A 13338-nucleotide genomic window follows, 5' to 3' on the forward strand; every position below is an offset into this window, starting at 1 on the left:
TTTAATTTGGAATAAGCTTTTATTTTCATCTTTACCACTGTAACAGTACACAATATAATTTTTAACAAATAGGTGAATAGGTTCAATTAGAGACCCCCAAAAGACTTTTGTTGCAATTCACACCCTGCCTTTCACATGTTGCATGAAATGTATTAACAACCCCAGCTTTTTTCAAAGAAAATGAGTGCAGGAAATTATTTCACAATTAATATTCATTCACATTAATCATTCCCTTAAGAATAACAAACAGGCAAAACACAAACACAATATGCTTACGAAAATGAGAAACAATGCCAATTGGCAGCAGTTCAATATAAAACAACATTCTAAATAGCGAGAGGAACATGGCAGCACAAATCAGTTCCTGATTCAAGGCATTTCTGGGAGAAAGAAGCAGTCACAGCATTCAGAAGATAAGATGAGGCAATCAGCTAAAATGGAGAATGCTACATCAACCACTTCTCCTTGGATTCTGAAGTTGCCCCCATTTGAAGGCATACCAGCTGTATGAGTCAGTGGTCTCATAATGCAGCATCAGCTTCAGTAGGTGCTGTATGTGCTGAGGCGCCTCCCAATGTATATCCTGAGAAGAAGAACAGAATAGCAAAGGGCCATTCAAAATATTATTTTGATTAAAGTAAAAATGTATCATGGCTACTCTGAAATATCTATCCATGGCCAGCAGCAAGCTTTCACAAAGCCTACATTTCCTCAACAGGGTAGAATTTGCTTTATTGTATTACAACTCTCAAAAGGCATTTAGCTAAAATACAAAACAATTTGACACCCATCTGGGGCACCATACTTTTAGTAATAGTAAAAGGCAGCTTTTAAAGTATTCAATAGACTGCATGTATTTGTACTGTGTTTAAGTTACAAAATGCTCAGTCCCTTACCCCAGGCCAACTGCGAGTATATGAGAAATGAATAATGAAGGAAGGAAAAGCTTGAGGAAGTCAGGGGAGAGAACTCCTCCTTTCTTCATGACGTTGGTCTTCCTGATGCTGAGCGAGGCTGAGCGCCTGGGGTGTTTCAGCAGAAACTCCCTACAGAGACACAACACAGTTACAACTGGGTTAATAAATCTTATCTTTAATCAGTGATTACAGGTATTTTTCTGCCATTGAAATTCTTGGGTGGGCCGCCTAAGCATTTTTTCTGGTCGCCTAAGTCTAAACAGTGGGTATGGAAAAACCCTTTCAGTGTAAAATTAAACGACTAAAACCAGATATATAGTGACTTCAGAAAGTACTCTGACTTTTTCCACATTTTGTTACGTTACAACCGTATTCTAAAATTGATTCAATAAAATAAAAATCCTCTGCAATCTACAGACAATACCCCACAATGACAAAGTGAAAACAGGTTTGAGACCCGAAAATAGCTGTGCAGCAATACCTGACAGAGCTCGAATACAACCCGACAGAACTCGAGAGAATCTACAGAGAAGAATGGGAGAAACTCCCCAAATACAGGGTCTGATTTTTTAAAAACATTTTTTTTTACCTTTATTTAAATAATTCTGTAAATGTATATTTCAGTTTTTTTAAATAAATGAGGAAAAATGTCTAAAAACCTGTTTTTGCTTTGTTATTATGCGGTATTGTATGTAGATTGATGAGGGGGGAAAACGATTGAATACATTTTTTAATACGGCTGTAACCTAACAGAATGTGGGAAAAGTCGTCTCGGACCGGTAAACCGTGCCAATATATCCTCCAAACACAGACTTCGAGAGCATTATCACTTTTATACAACGGGTTACCAACATTTTCAAATAATGATTTACATATTTCCATTAAAAGCGTTATTTTGATTAATGTATTCATATAATTTCATCCTTCCACAAGATATAGTCCCGACACAAATCTAAGGTTGCTACCCAAGCCGACTGGTCGTTCGTTCTATCGGTTCGTTTGCAATAGACGCAACAGTCATTCAGTCGTTTTGTTCTTAATGTACGGACACAACCCAGTCGTTCGTTCTAAATGTTCTATAGCCATACTGGCTGGCAACATTCTTATCCCTTGCTTGCTAGCTAGCCAACTACGACTAACTTACAGTCACGTCAAAAAGTTCAGCCAGAATAACCGCTATGTAAATGCATTTGCGTTTGTTTAAGCTGTTTTCTAGTGACATTTATATGGATCCATCCACAACAATGAGCTAATGGTGAACAATTTCGCCCGGCATAGAAATTGGGCTCTTGTCAGGACACGGTTGTTCAGAGGTGCTAGCCAACAACACAACTAACACAACCACTTCAAACTGAAGCTGGAAAGAAATCAAACTAGCTGCAATTCGTATTGCTTGACCTGTTTTCTAGATCTATATACAGTATATATATATATATAGAGAGAGAGAGAGAAAAAGTATGCTGATTCATGATTTCGACTGGCTGAGAAATGCTGCCTGTCTGTCTCATCCCTGACATGTTCATTAATACAGGACAGCTGGAGATGTAATTTGAATATTGAAACAATGTTGCAAATGTCAGAGAGACAGAAAGCAAGGTTTATACAAATCTCCACATTGAAAACTAAATGTTAGACTAAAATAAATGTGAGATAATGTTTAAATGCTTTTTATAGTGGAGATCAAGTTGATAAGTTTTTTCCATCTACGTAACATTGCAAAAATCAGAAACTTTCTGTCCAAAAATGATGCAGAAAAATTAATCCATGCTTTTGTCACTTCTAGGTTAGACTACTGCAATGCTCTATTTTCCGGCTACCCGGATAAAGCACTAAATAAACTTCAGTTAGTGCTAAATACGGCTGCTAGAATCCTGACTAGAACCAAAAGATTTGATCATATTACTCCAGTGCTAGCCTCTCTACATTGGCTTCCTGTCAAAGCAAGGGCTGATTTCAAGGTTTTACTGCTAACCTACAAAGCATTACATGGGCTTGCTCCTACCTATCTCTCTGATTTGGTCCTGCCGTACATACCTACACGTACGCTACGGTCACAAGACGCAGGCCTCCTAATTGTCCCTAGAATTTCTAAGCAAACAGCTGGAGGCAGGGCTTTCTCCTATAGAGCTCCATTTTTATGGAACGGTCTGCCTACCCATGTCAGAGACGCAAACTCGGTCTCAACCTTTAAGTCTTTACTGAAGACTCATCTCTTCAGTGGGTCATATGATTGAGTGTAGTCTGGCCCAGGAGTGGGAAGGTGAACGGAAAGGCTCTGGAGCAACGAACCGCCCTTGCTGTCTCTGCCTGGCCGGTTGCCCTCTTTCCACTGGGATTCTCTGCCTCTAACCCTGTTACGGGGGCTGAGTCACTGGCTTACTGGGGCTCTCTCATGCCGTCCCTGGGGGGGTGCGTCACCTGGGTGGGTTGATTCACTGTTGTGGTCAGCCTGTCTGGGTTGGCGCCCCCTTGGGTTGTGCCGTGGCGGAGATCTTTGTGGGCTATACTCGGCCTTGTCTCAGGATGGTAAGTTGGTGGTTGAAGATATCCCTCTACTGGTGTGGGGGCTGTGCTTTGGCAAAGTGGGTGGGGTTATATCCTTCCTGTTTGGCCCTGTCCGGGGTGTCCTCGGATGGGGCCACAGTGTCTCCTGACCCCTCCTGTCTCAGCCTCCAGTATTTATGCTGCAGTAGTTTGTGTCGGGGCTAGGGTCAGTTTGTTATATCTGGAGTACTTCTCCTGTCCTATTCGGTGTCCTGTGTGAATCTAAGTGTGCGTTCTCTAATTCTCTCCTTCTCTCTTTCTTTCTCTCTCTCGGAGGACCTGAGCCCTAGGACCATGCCCCAGGACTACCTGACATGATGACTCCTTGCTGTCCCCAGTCCACCTGGCCATGCTGCTGCTCCAGTTTCAACTGGCCTGGGCCCTAGGACCATGTCCCAGGACTACCTGACATGATGACTCCTTGCTGTCCTCAGTCCACCTGGCCATGCTGCTGCTCCAGTCTCAACTGTTCTGCCTTACTATTATTCAACCATGCTGGTCATTTATGAACATTTGAACATCTTGGCCACGTTCTGTTATAATCTCCACCCGGCACAGCCAGAAGAGGACTGGCCACCCCACATATGCTCTCTCTAATTCTCTCTTTCTTTCTCTCTCTCGGAGGACCTGAGCCCTAGGACCGTGCCCCAGGACTACCTGACATGATGACTCCTTGCTGTCCCCAGTCCACCTGACTGTGCTGCTGCTCCAGTTTCAACTGTTCTGCCTTATTATTATTCGACCATTCTGGTCATTTATGAACATTTGAACATCTTGGTCATGTTCTGTTATAATCTCTACCCGGCACAGCCAGAAGAGGACTGGCCACCCCACATAGCCTGGTTCCTCTCTAGGTTTCTTCCTAGGTTTTGGCCTTTGTAGGGAGTTTTTCCTAGCCACCGTGCTTTTACACCTGCATTGTTTGCTGTTTGGGGTTTTAGGCTGGGTTTCTGTACAGCACTTTGAGATATCAGCTGATGTACGAAGGGCTATATAAATAAATTTGATTTGATTTGATAAACTGCCTGGCTGGGCTGATGAGACAGTGGATTGCACAGGAAATGTTAACTCATAGATTTAGCAGGAGGACAGCAGGGTAGCCTAGTGGTTAGAGCGTTGGGCTAGTAACCGAAAGGTTGCAAGTTCGAATCCCCAAGCTGACAAGGTACAAATGTGTCGTTCTGCCCCTGAACAGGCAGTTAACCCACTAGGCCGTCATTGAAAATAAGAATTTGTTCTTAACTGACTTGCCTAGTAAAAAAAAAAGGTAACTTGTGGAATAGACACCAGCTGGAATGCGGTTTTAACCAATCAGCATTCATGATTAGATCCACTCATTGTATAAAGATTATGGACAATTATTTGTTTATATATAATATAATCTTTGAGAATTTACAAATCACCAAAATAAAAGCTAGACAGTCAGGGAAAATTGAAAATTACCAAAACAATGACTAGCAGTAATGGGAGTTTGTTTTAAAATAAGTCTCTCAGCCACTAAGACCTGTAAAATGATCTATACAATTCAGCCGTGCCGAAATGTTCTCTCTCTACATTCAATTTCTATCTTCAACATTATGAACATTGGGCCCTACTGTATATAATTACTAGGTACTATGCACTTTGGTGGGCTGTTCTCAGGACGACTGGACCAGTCCCAGATCCAGTCAGCATTCTTCTTCAGGAGATTCTCTACTTCCTGGATTCTTTCTTGGTTATCTTCCTCAGACTGAAATCAATTAAGAAATTCCTTAGTAAAACCACTTTCCACATTATAATCACAAACATGTTTGTACTATTCACCTAATGTAAAGTCTGGTATTATCATGAATTATTACCTTCTGAACATCACAATACATTACATATCAGAGATCAACAGAAGACAACCTTACAACCCCTAAGGACCATGTATTTACCTGTGAACTGTTTCCCTCTGAGCCTCTAAACAGAAGAAGAGGAGTCTGTGACCTAAGTGGACTGGAAAGATAGACAACAAAGATGACTCAAGATGACTCAAGACATCCCTAGAACTTTTGTGATGTGTATTAGGTCATCTGCTAAGAAAGAGCATTATAAATGACATAATCCTTATCTCCACATTCTCAGGCCTTGAACAGGGATACCAAGGCTTTGCCTGGAAACCATATGTTGAAATGAATTGAATAAGGGGCAAAAACGAGCATTTGAATAAGGAAAGTTTCCTCTCACAACCTCTACAAGCCAAAATGTTGAATAAAATTATGTTGCCTTCTGAGAATCCGTAGGCGAGCGAGTAAACTCCCACTGCCTTCCGTTCTACTTGCTAACATGCAAAATAAAATTGATGACATACAATTACGATTATCCTACCAACGGGACATTAAGAACTGTAATACCTTATGTTTCACAGAGTCGTGGCTGAACGACGACACGGATAATATAGAGCTGGCGGGATTTTTCATGCACTGGCAGAACAGAGATGTTACGTCTGCTAAGACGAGGGGTGGGGGTGTGTGTCTTTTTGTCAATAACAGCTGGTGCGTGATGTGTAATATTAAAGAGGTGTCGAGGTATTGCTCGCCTGAGGTAGAGTACCTCACGATAAGCTGTAGACCACTATCTATATTATTCGTAGCCGTCTATTTACCAAAACAGACCGATGCTGGCACTAAGTACTAGAGGTCGACCGATTAATCAGAATGGCCGATTAATTAGGGCAGATTTCAAGTTTTCATAACTATCGGAAATCGTTATTTTTGGGTGCAGATTTGCCAATTTTTTTTTTAATACCTTTATTTCATCTTTATTTAACTAGGCAAGTCAGTTAAGAACACATTCTTATTTTCAATGACGGCCTAGGAACGGTGGGTTAACTGACTCGTTCAGGGGCTCGGGGGATCCAATCTTGCAACCTTACAGTTAACTAGTCCAACGCAATAACGACCTGCCTCTCTCTCGTTGCACTCCACAAGGAGACTGCCTGTTACGCAAATGCAGTAAGCCAAGGTAGGTTGCTAGCTAGCATTAAACTTATCTTATAAAAAACTATCAATCATAATCACTAGTTAACTACACATGGTTGATGATATTACTAGATATCATCTAGGGTGTCCTGTGTTACATATAATCTGACTGAGCATACAAGCACACAAGTATCTAAGTATCTGACTGAGCGGTGGTAGGCAGAAGCAGGCGTGTAAACATTCATTCAAACAGCACTTTTGTGCGTTTTGCCAGCAGCTCTTCCCTGTGTGTCAAGCATTGTGCTGTTTATGACTTCAAACCTATCAACTCCCGAGATGAGGCTGGTGTGACCGAAGTGAAATGGCTGGCTAATGTCGCACGCTAATAGCGTTTCAAACTTCACTCGCTCTGAGCCTTGAGGTGGTTGTTTCCCTTGCTCTGCACGGGTAACGCTTCGATGTGGTGGCTGTTGTCGTTGTGTTGCTGGTTCGAGCCCAGGGAGGAGCGAGGAGAGGGACGGAAGCTATACTGATACACTGGCAATACTAAAGTGCCTATAAGAACATCCAATAGTCAAAGGTTAATGAAATACAAACGGTATAGAGGGAAACAGTCCTATAATAACTACAACCTAAAACTTCTTACCTGGGAATATTGAAGACTCATGTTAAAAGGAACCACCAGCTTTCATATATTCTCGACCTCTATTAAGTACGCACTCAACAAGCTGTACACCGCCATAAGCAAACAACAAAATGCTCATCCAGAAGCGGCTCTCCTAGTGGCCGGGGATTTTAATGCAGGCAAACTTAAATCAGTTTTACCAAAGTTTTAACAGCATGTCACATGCAGAACCTAAAAATAAAATGTATAAAAATACTAAAATACAAAAAAACTCTAGACCACCTTTACTCCACACATAGAGATGCATACAAAGCTCTCCCCTGCCCTCCAATTGGCAAATCTGACCATAATTATATCCTCCTGATTCCGGCTTACAAGCAGAAAATAAAGCAGGAAGTACCAGTGACTTGCTCAATACGGAAGTGGTCAGATGACACTGATGCTACAGGACTGTTTTGCTAGCAGACTGGAATATGTTCCGGGATTTATTCAATGGCATTAAGGAGTATACCACCTCAGTCACCGGCTTCATTAATAAGTGCATCGACGACGTCCTCCCCACAGTGAAGCCATGGATTACAGGCAGCATCCGTATCGAGCTAAAGGCTAGAGCTGCCGCATTCAAGGAGCGAGACACTACTCCGGACGCTTATTAGAAATCCCGCTATGCCCTCAAACAAACCATCAAACAAGCAAAGCATCAATACAGGATTAAGATTGAATCCTACTACACTGGCTCTGACGCACGTCGGATGTGGCAGGGCTTGAAAACCATTACGAACTACAAAGGGAAACCCAGACATGAGCTGCCCAGTGACTCAAACCTACCAGACGAGCTAAATGCCTTTAATGCTCTCTTTGAGGCAAGCAACACTGAAGCATGCACAAGAGCAAAAGCCGTTCTTGATGAGTGTGATAAATAAACATTGGCTACCGAAAGCGTTATTTAAAAAATATATATTTCACCAGGTAGGCCAGTTGAGAACAAGTTCTCATTTACAACTGCGACCTGGCCAAGATAAAGCAAAGCAGTGCAACAAAAACAACACAGCGTTACACATGGGATAAACAAAGTACAGTCAATAACACAATAGAAAATCTGTATACAGTGTGTGCAAATGAAGTAAGGAGGTAAGGCAATAAATAGGCCATAGTGGCAAAGTAATTACAATTTAGCAGTTCATACTGGAGTGATAGATGTAGAGATGAGGATGTGCAAGTAGAGATACTGGATTGCAAAAGAGCAGAAAAAAAAAAAAAAAAAAAAAAAAAAATATGGGGACGAGGTAGGTACTTGGTTGGATGGGCTATATGTCCGGACCTCTGGCAGTCTTTATGGGGGTGCCACAGAGTTCAATCCTCGGGCCGACGCTTTTCTCTGTATACATCAATGATGTTGCTCTTGCTGCTGGTGATTCTCTGATCCACCTCTACGCAGACGACACCATTCTGTATACGTCTGGCCCTTCTTTGGACACAGTGTTAACTAACCTCCAGACGAGCTTCAATGCCATACAACTCTCCTTCCGTGGCCTCCAACTGTACTTAAATGCAAGTAAAACTAAATGCATGCTCTTCAACCGACCACTGCCCACACGTCCAGCATCACTACTCTGGACGTTTCTGACTTACAATATGTGGATAACTATAAATACCTAGGTGTCTGATTAGACTGTAAACTCTCCTTCCAGACTCACATTTAGCATCTCCAATCCAAAATTAAATCTAGAATTGGCTTCCTATTTCGCAACAAAGCATCCTTCACTCATGCTGCCAAACATACCCTCGTAAAACTGACCATCCTACCGATCCTTGACTTCGGGGATGTCATTTACAAAATAGCCTCCAACACTCTACTCAGCAAATTGGATGCAGTCTATCACAGTGCCATCCATTTTGTCACCAAATATACTACCCACCACTGCGAAATGTATGCTCTCGTTGGTTGGCCCTCGCTTCATATTCATCGCCAAACCCACTGGCTCCAGGTCATCTATACGTTTTTGCTAGGTAAAGCCCCGCCTTATCTCAGCTCACTGGTCACCATAGCAGCACCCACCCGTAGCACGCGCTCAAGCAGGTATATCTCACTGGTCACCCCCCAAGGGGGTTCTCTGCTGCCAATGACTGGAACGAACTGCAAAAATCACTGAAGCTGGAGACTCATATCTCCGTCACTAACTTTAAGCACCAGCTGTCAGAGCAACTCACAGATCACTGCACATAGCCCATTTGTAAATAGCCCATCCAACTACCTCATCCCCATACTGTTAATTTTTTTTTTATTTTGCTCTGTTGCACCCCAGTATCTTTACTTGCACACTCATCTTCTGCACAGCTATGACTCCAGTGTTTAATTTCTATATTGTAATTATCCCACCACTATGTCCTATTACCTTATCCTACCTCATTTGCACACACTGTATATATATACTTTTTATGTTATAGACTGTATGTTTGTTTATTCCATGTGTAACTCTGTGTTGGTGTTTGTGTCGCACTGCTTTGCTTTATCTTGGCCAGGTCGCAGTTGTAAATGAGAACTTGTTCTCAACTAGCCTACCTGGTTAAATAAAGGTGAAATAAAAATAATAATAAAAAAATGACAGAATGGCTGTGTACAGCTGCAGCGATCAGTAAGCTGCTCTGACAGCCGATGCATTAAGTTAGTGAGGGAGATCTAAGTCTCCAACCTCAGTGATTTTTGCAAGGCCTTTAAACAGGTCAACATTCACAAAGTCGCAGGGCCAGATGGATTACCAGGACATTTTCAACCTCTCCCTGACTGAGTCTGTAATACCTACATATTTCAAGCAGACCACCATAGTCCCTGTGCCCAATGAAGCGAAGGTAACCTGCCTAAATGATTACCGACCCGTAGCACTCACGTTGGTAGCCATGAAGTGCTTTTGAAGGCTGGTCATGGCTCACATCAACAGCATCCTCCCGGATACCCTAGACCCACTCCAATTCGCATACCGCCCCAACAGATCCACGGATGACGCAATCTCAAACGCACTCCACACTGCCCTTTCCCACCTGGACAAAAGGAACACCTATGTGAGAAAGCTGTTCATTGACTACAGCTCAGCGTTCAACACCATAGTGCCCACGAAGCTCATCACTAAGCTAAGGACCCTGGGACTAAACACCTCCTGCAACTGGATCCTGGATTTCCTGATGGGCCGCCCTCAGGTGGTAAGGGTAGTAGGCAACAACACGTCTGTCACGCTGATCCTCAACACTGGGGCCCCTCAGAGGTGTGTACTTAGTCCACTCCTGTACTCCCTGTTCACCCACGACTGCGTGGCCAAACACGATTCCAAACCATCATTAAGTTTGCTGACGACACAACAGTGGTAGGCCTGATCACCGACAACGATGAGAAGGGCCTATAAGGAGGATGTCAGAGACCTGGACTACAGGAAAAGGCGGGCTGAACAGCCCCCCTTTAACATCAACATCAATGGGGTTGTAGTGGAGTGGGTCGAGAGCTTCAAATTCCTTGGTGTCCACATCACCAACGAACTATCATGGTCCAAACACACCAAGACAGTCGTGAAGAGGGCACAAAAAAACCCTTTCCCCCTCAGGAGACTGAAAAGATTTGGCATGGGTCCCCAGATCCTCAAGAAGTTCTACAGCTGCACCATTGAGAGTATCCTGACCATTTGCATCACCGCCTGGTATGGCAACTGCTCGGCATCTGACCATACGGTGCTCCAGAGGGTAGCGCGTACGGCCCAGTACATCACTGGGACCAAGCTTCCTGCCATCCAGGACCTATACAATAGGCGGTGTCAGAGGAAAGCCCATAAAATTGTCAAGTGGCTCCAGTCTCCCAAGTCAGACTTTTTTCTCTGTTACCGCACGGCAAGCGGTTCCGGAGCTCCAAGTCCTGGTCCAAAACACTCCTTAACAGCTTCTACCCCAAGCCATAAGACTGCTGAACAATTAATCAAATGGCCACCGGACTATTACATTGACACTAGTCACTTCACCCCTACCTACATGTACAATTACCTCAACTAACCTGTACTTCCGCACACTGACTCGGTACCAGTACCCCCTGTATATAGCCTTGTTTTTGTTATGTTACTGTGTTACTTTTCATAATTTTTTTATTGAATTTTTACTTTAGTTTATTTGGTAAATATTGTCTTAACTCTTGAACTGCACTTTTGGTTAAAGGCTTGTAAGTAAGCATTTCACGGTAAGGTCTACACTTGTTGTATTCGGCGCATGTGACAATTAAAGTTTGATTTGATTTAGAAAAGTATAATTACATAAAGTTTTCAAAGAGATGGTATAGTGCAGTTCAGAATTCTATAACCTGAAGCATGTGCACAAGATAAAAATACATGTTTTCACAGTTCTGCACATGCTTCAGATGATAGAAATCTGAAAGCACTACCAGGGCTTTGAAAAGTTTATATAATTATACTCTCCTGTGGATATGTTTCACATTCCTACCCCCCAAAATGACCAACTGCACGGGCAACAGGTAAAGTAGTTTAAAATAGAACTGTATTCAACATTCTTGCTTGTAGAGGTCGTGAGAGGTAACTAGAAACACTCATTTCTGCCCGACATAGAATTCAATGCAATTCATCTTCGTGTTTCCTTGGGAAACTAAGGCTCAGCACTGTAACCATTTCCTTTCCCCATACCTGTCACATTGTGAGCTTCCTCTCGAGGTACTCCTGCTTGACTCGTGTTGGGCGTCTAGTAGTAACTTCTCCAGGTCTACATCAAGAGCAGTTGTTGAGATCTGCTCCTGGCACACCTGACTCCCACTGCCAGTGTTATAGTGCAACTCCACCCAGGAACCTGGGGATATATATTACCCACAGATAGATAGAAAATAGTTTGGCAACTTACTAGTAACGTTAGCTAGATATTTTCCTTTGTCGTGTTTAGTGTTGAATCTTGCCAGTCAGGAATGAACAGAGGTATAACGTGATCCAATTCCGTGAGAAATATAACGTTTAATGTAGAACCATATGAACAGTCATAGGTCTAGTTAGTTACGTTATCTATTATTTGACAGGCCTTAACAATATTCCCCTGACCTGACAATTCCAGTTGAGGCCAACATTAGCTGAACTTACGTTAGGTATATTAGCTAGTTTGTTAGTCAGTTATACAGACTTACATACAAATGATGTGGCCAGCTAACGTTAGCTAAAAAATAAGCGTATTTGATGTTTAGTTTCTGTACTGACCCTGCAAGCTCTCATCATACGGAATTTCCTTCTGAAGCGACATGTTTATTTAAAAAGCGTTCGAATATACCCATATAGCTCTGTCGACGAACTATAAAAACGTTTGGTCTTACTTTAATCGAGCACACGAGTAAGCACTAGAAGTTGTTGTGCAACACTACCAGGCAGCAGGAAAACAATTATAACGAAATCTTTTGTTGACATGGGCCAAGTGAAATGTGATTGGCTAGTAACTTATCGGCTGTCGTTGGTGAATATCACGCATGCGCTGCTCACATGTACACTCTTTGGTCAGAGAGGAAGAGGTAAAGAGAAAATTCGTCTCCCTCCAGCAGGTGGCGTTTTCCGACCCAGGAATTATTTTTTTGTATGGCGGTCAATGAGAGAGTCAAATTTGGTCAACAAAAAAATTAGTGGCTTATTTACTGTGTCAGGTTAATTTGATTGAATATACGTTCCGTAATGCTTAGGTTGTTACGAATGCACTGATATAAGTAGGACACGTGACATCCCCGCAATGTTTAGGGGAAAAAACACTTTATATCGGAGTTGTGTCGAGATGGCTATGCATATTCATAACATGAGGCTAGTAGCATAGCATCTCTCTCCATTGATACAAATGATTGACGTCAACAACCTTATCGAATATTCAACTATTAAAATAATGAGATGTATCTACCAATCCAAAGAAAGGATAGGCTGGAGCTAGACAGCCCGCTGTGCTGCTTTGTGGACAACTAATCCAACTGTTAGGGCAGAAAGACAATTATCTTGACATTATATCCATAATATTTGTTTAGGTACTAGCCTTGGAGCTGGTCGTCACTAGTTACAACAGCCACAAAGTCACAAACCCCACTTACTCCAAATGCCCTATGCACTCTCCTGGCCCCATACACTAAGTCTGAATTTGTCCTGCTAGGTGACCTAAACTGGGACATGTTTAAACCACCTGTCGAAGTCCTAAAGCAATGGGACTCCCTAAATCTTTTTCAGATTACTACCAATCCCACAAGATAACTCCGAAAAACCCAGAAAAGGTTACTCTCCTTGATGTTATCCTCACAAATAATCCTGACAGGTAT

The 13338-nt window shown here is 42.5% G+C and overlaps 1 protein-coding gene across 2 annotated transcripts; it reads right to left on the bottom strand.

Annotated features, from left to right (window-relative positions):
* Window positions 1-12478, bottom strand: bnip4 (BCL2 interacting protein 4). Of its 2 annotated transcripts, none has more exons than XM_029669352.2 (6): window positions 12254-12478; window positions 11699-11858; window positions 5378-5438; window positions 5057-5190; window positions 897-1046; window positions 1-583 (listed from the first exon to the last, which is right to left on the bottom strand). In XM_029669352.2, the coding sequence occupies exons 1-6, from the start codon at window positions 12294-12296 to the stop codon at window positions 541-543; spliced, it is 591 nt and encodes a 196-aa protein (XP_029525212.1). In that variant the 5' UTR covers window positions 12297-12478; the 3' UTR covers window positions 1-540. The 2 variants fall into 2 exon arrangements, with proteins under 2 accessions (XP_029525212.1, XP_029525213.1); XM_029669353.2 differs by having other exon boundaries at window positions 5084-5190; window positions 12254-12475.
* Between the last annotated feature and the right edge of the window lie 860 nt (window positions 12479-13338).

This window comes from Oncorhynchus nerka, linkage group LG10 (genome assembly GCF_034236695.1).
Source record: "Oncorhynchus nerka isolate Pitt River linkage group LG10, Oner_Uvic_2.0, whole genome shotgun sequence".
Lineage (NCBI taxonomy): Eukaryota > Metazoa > Chordata > Actinopteri > Salmoniformes > Salmonidae > Oncorhynchus > Oncorhynchus nerka.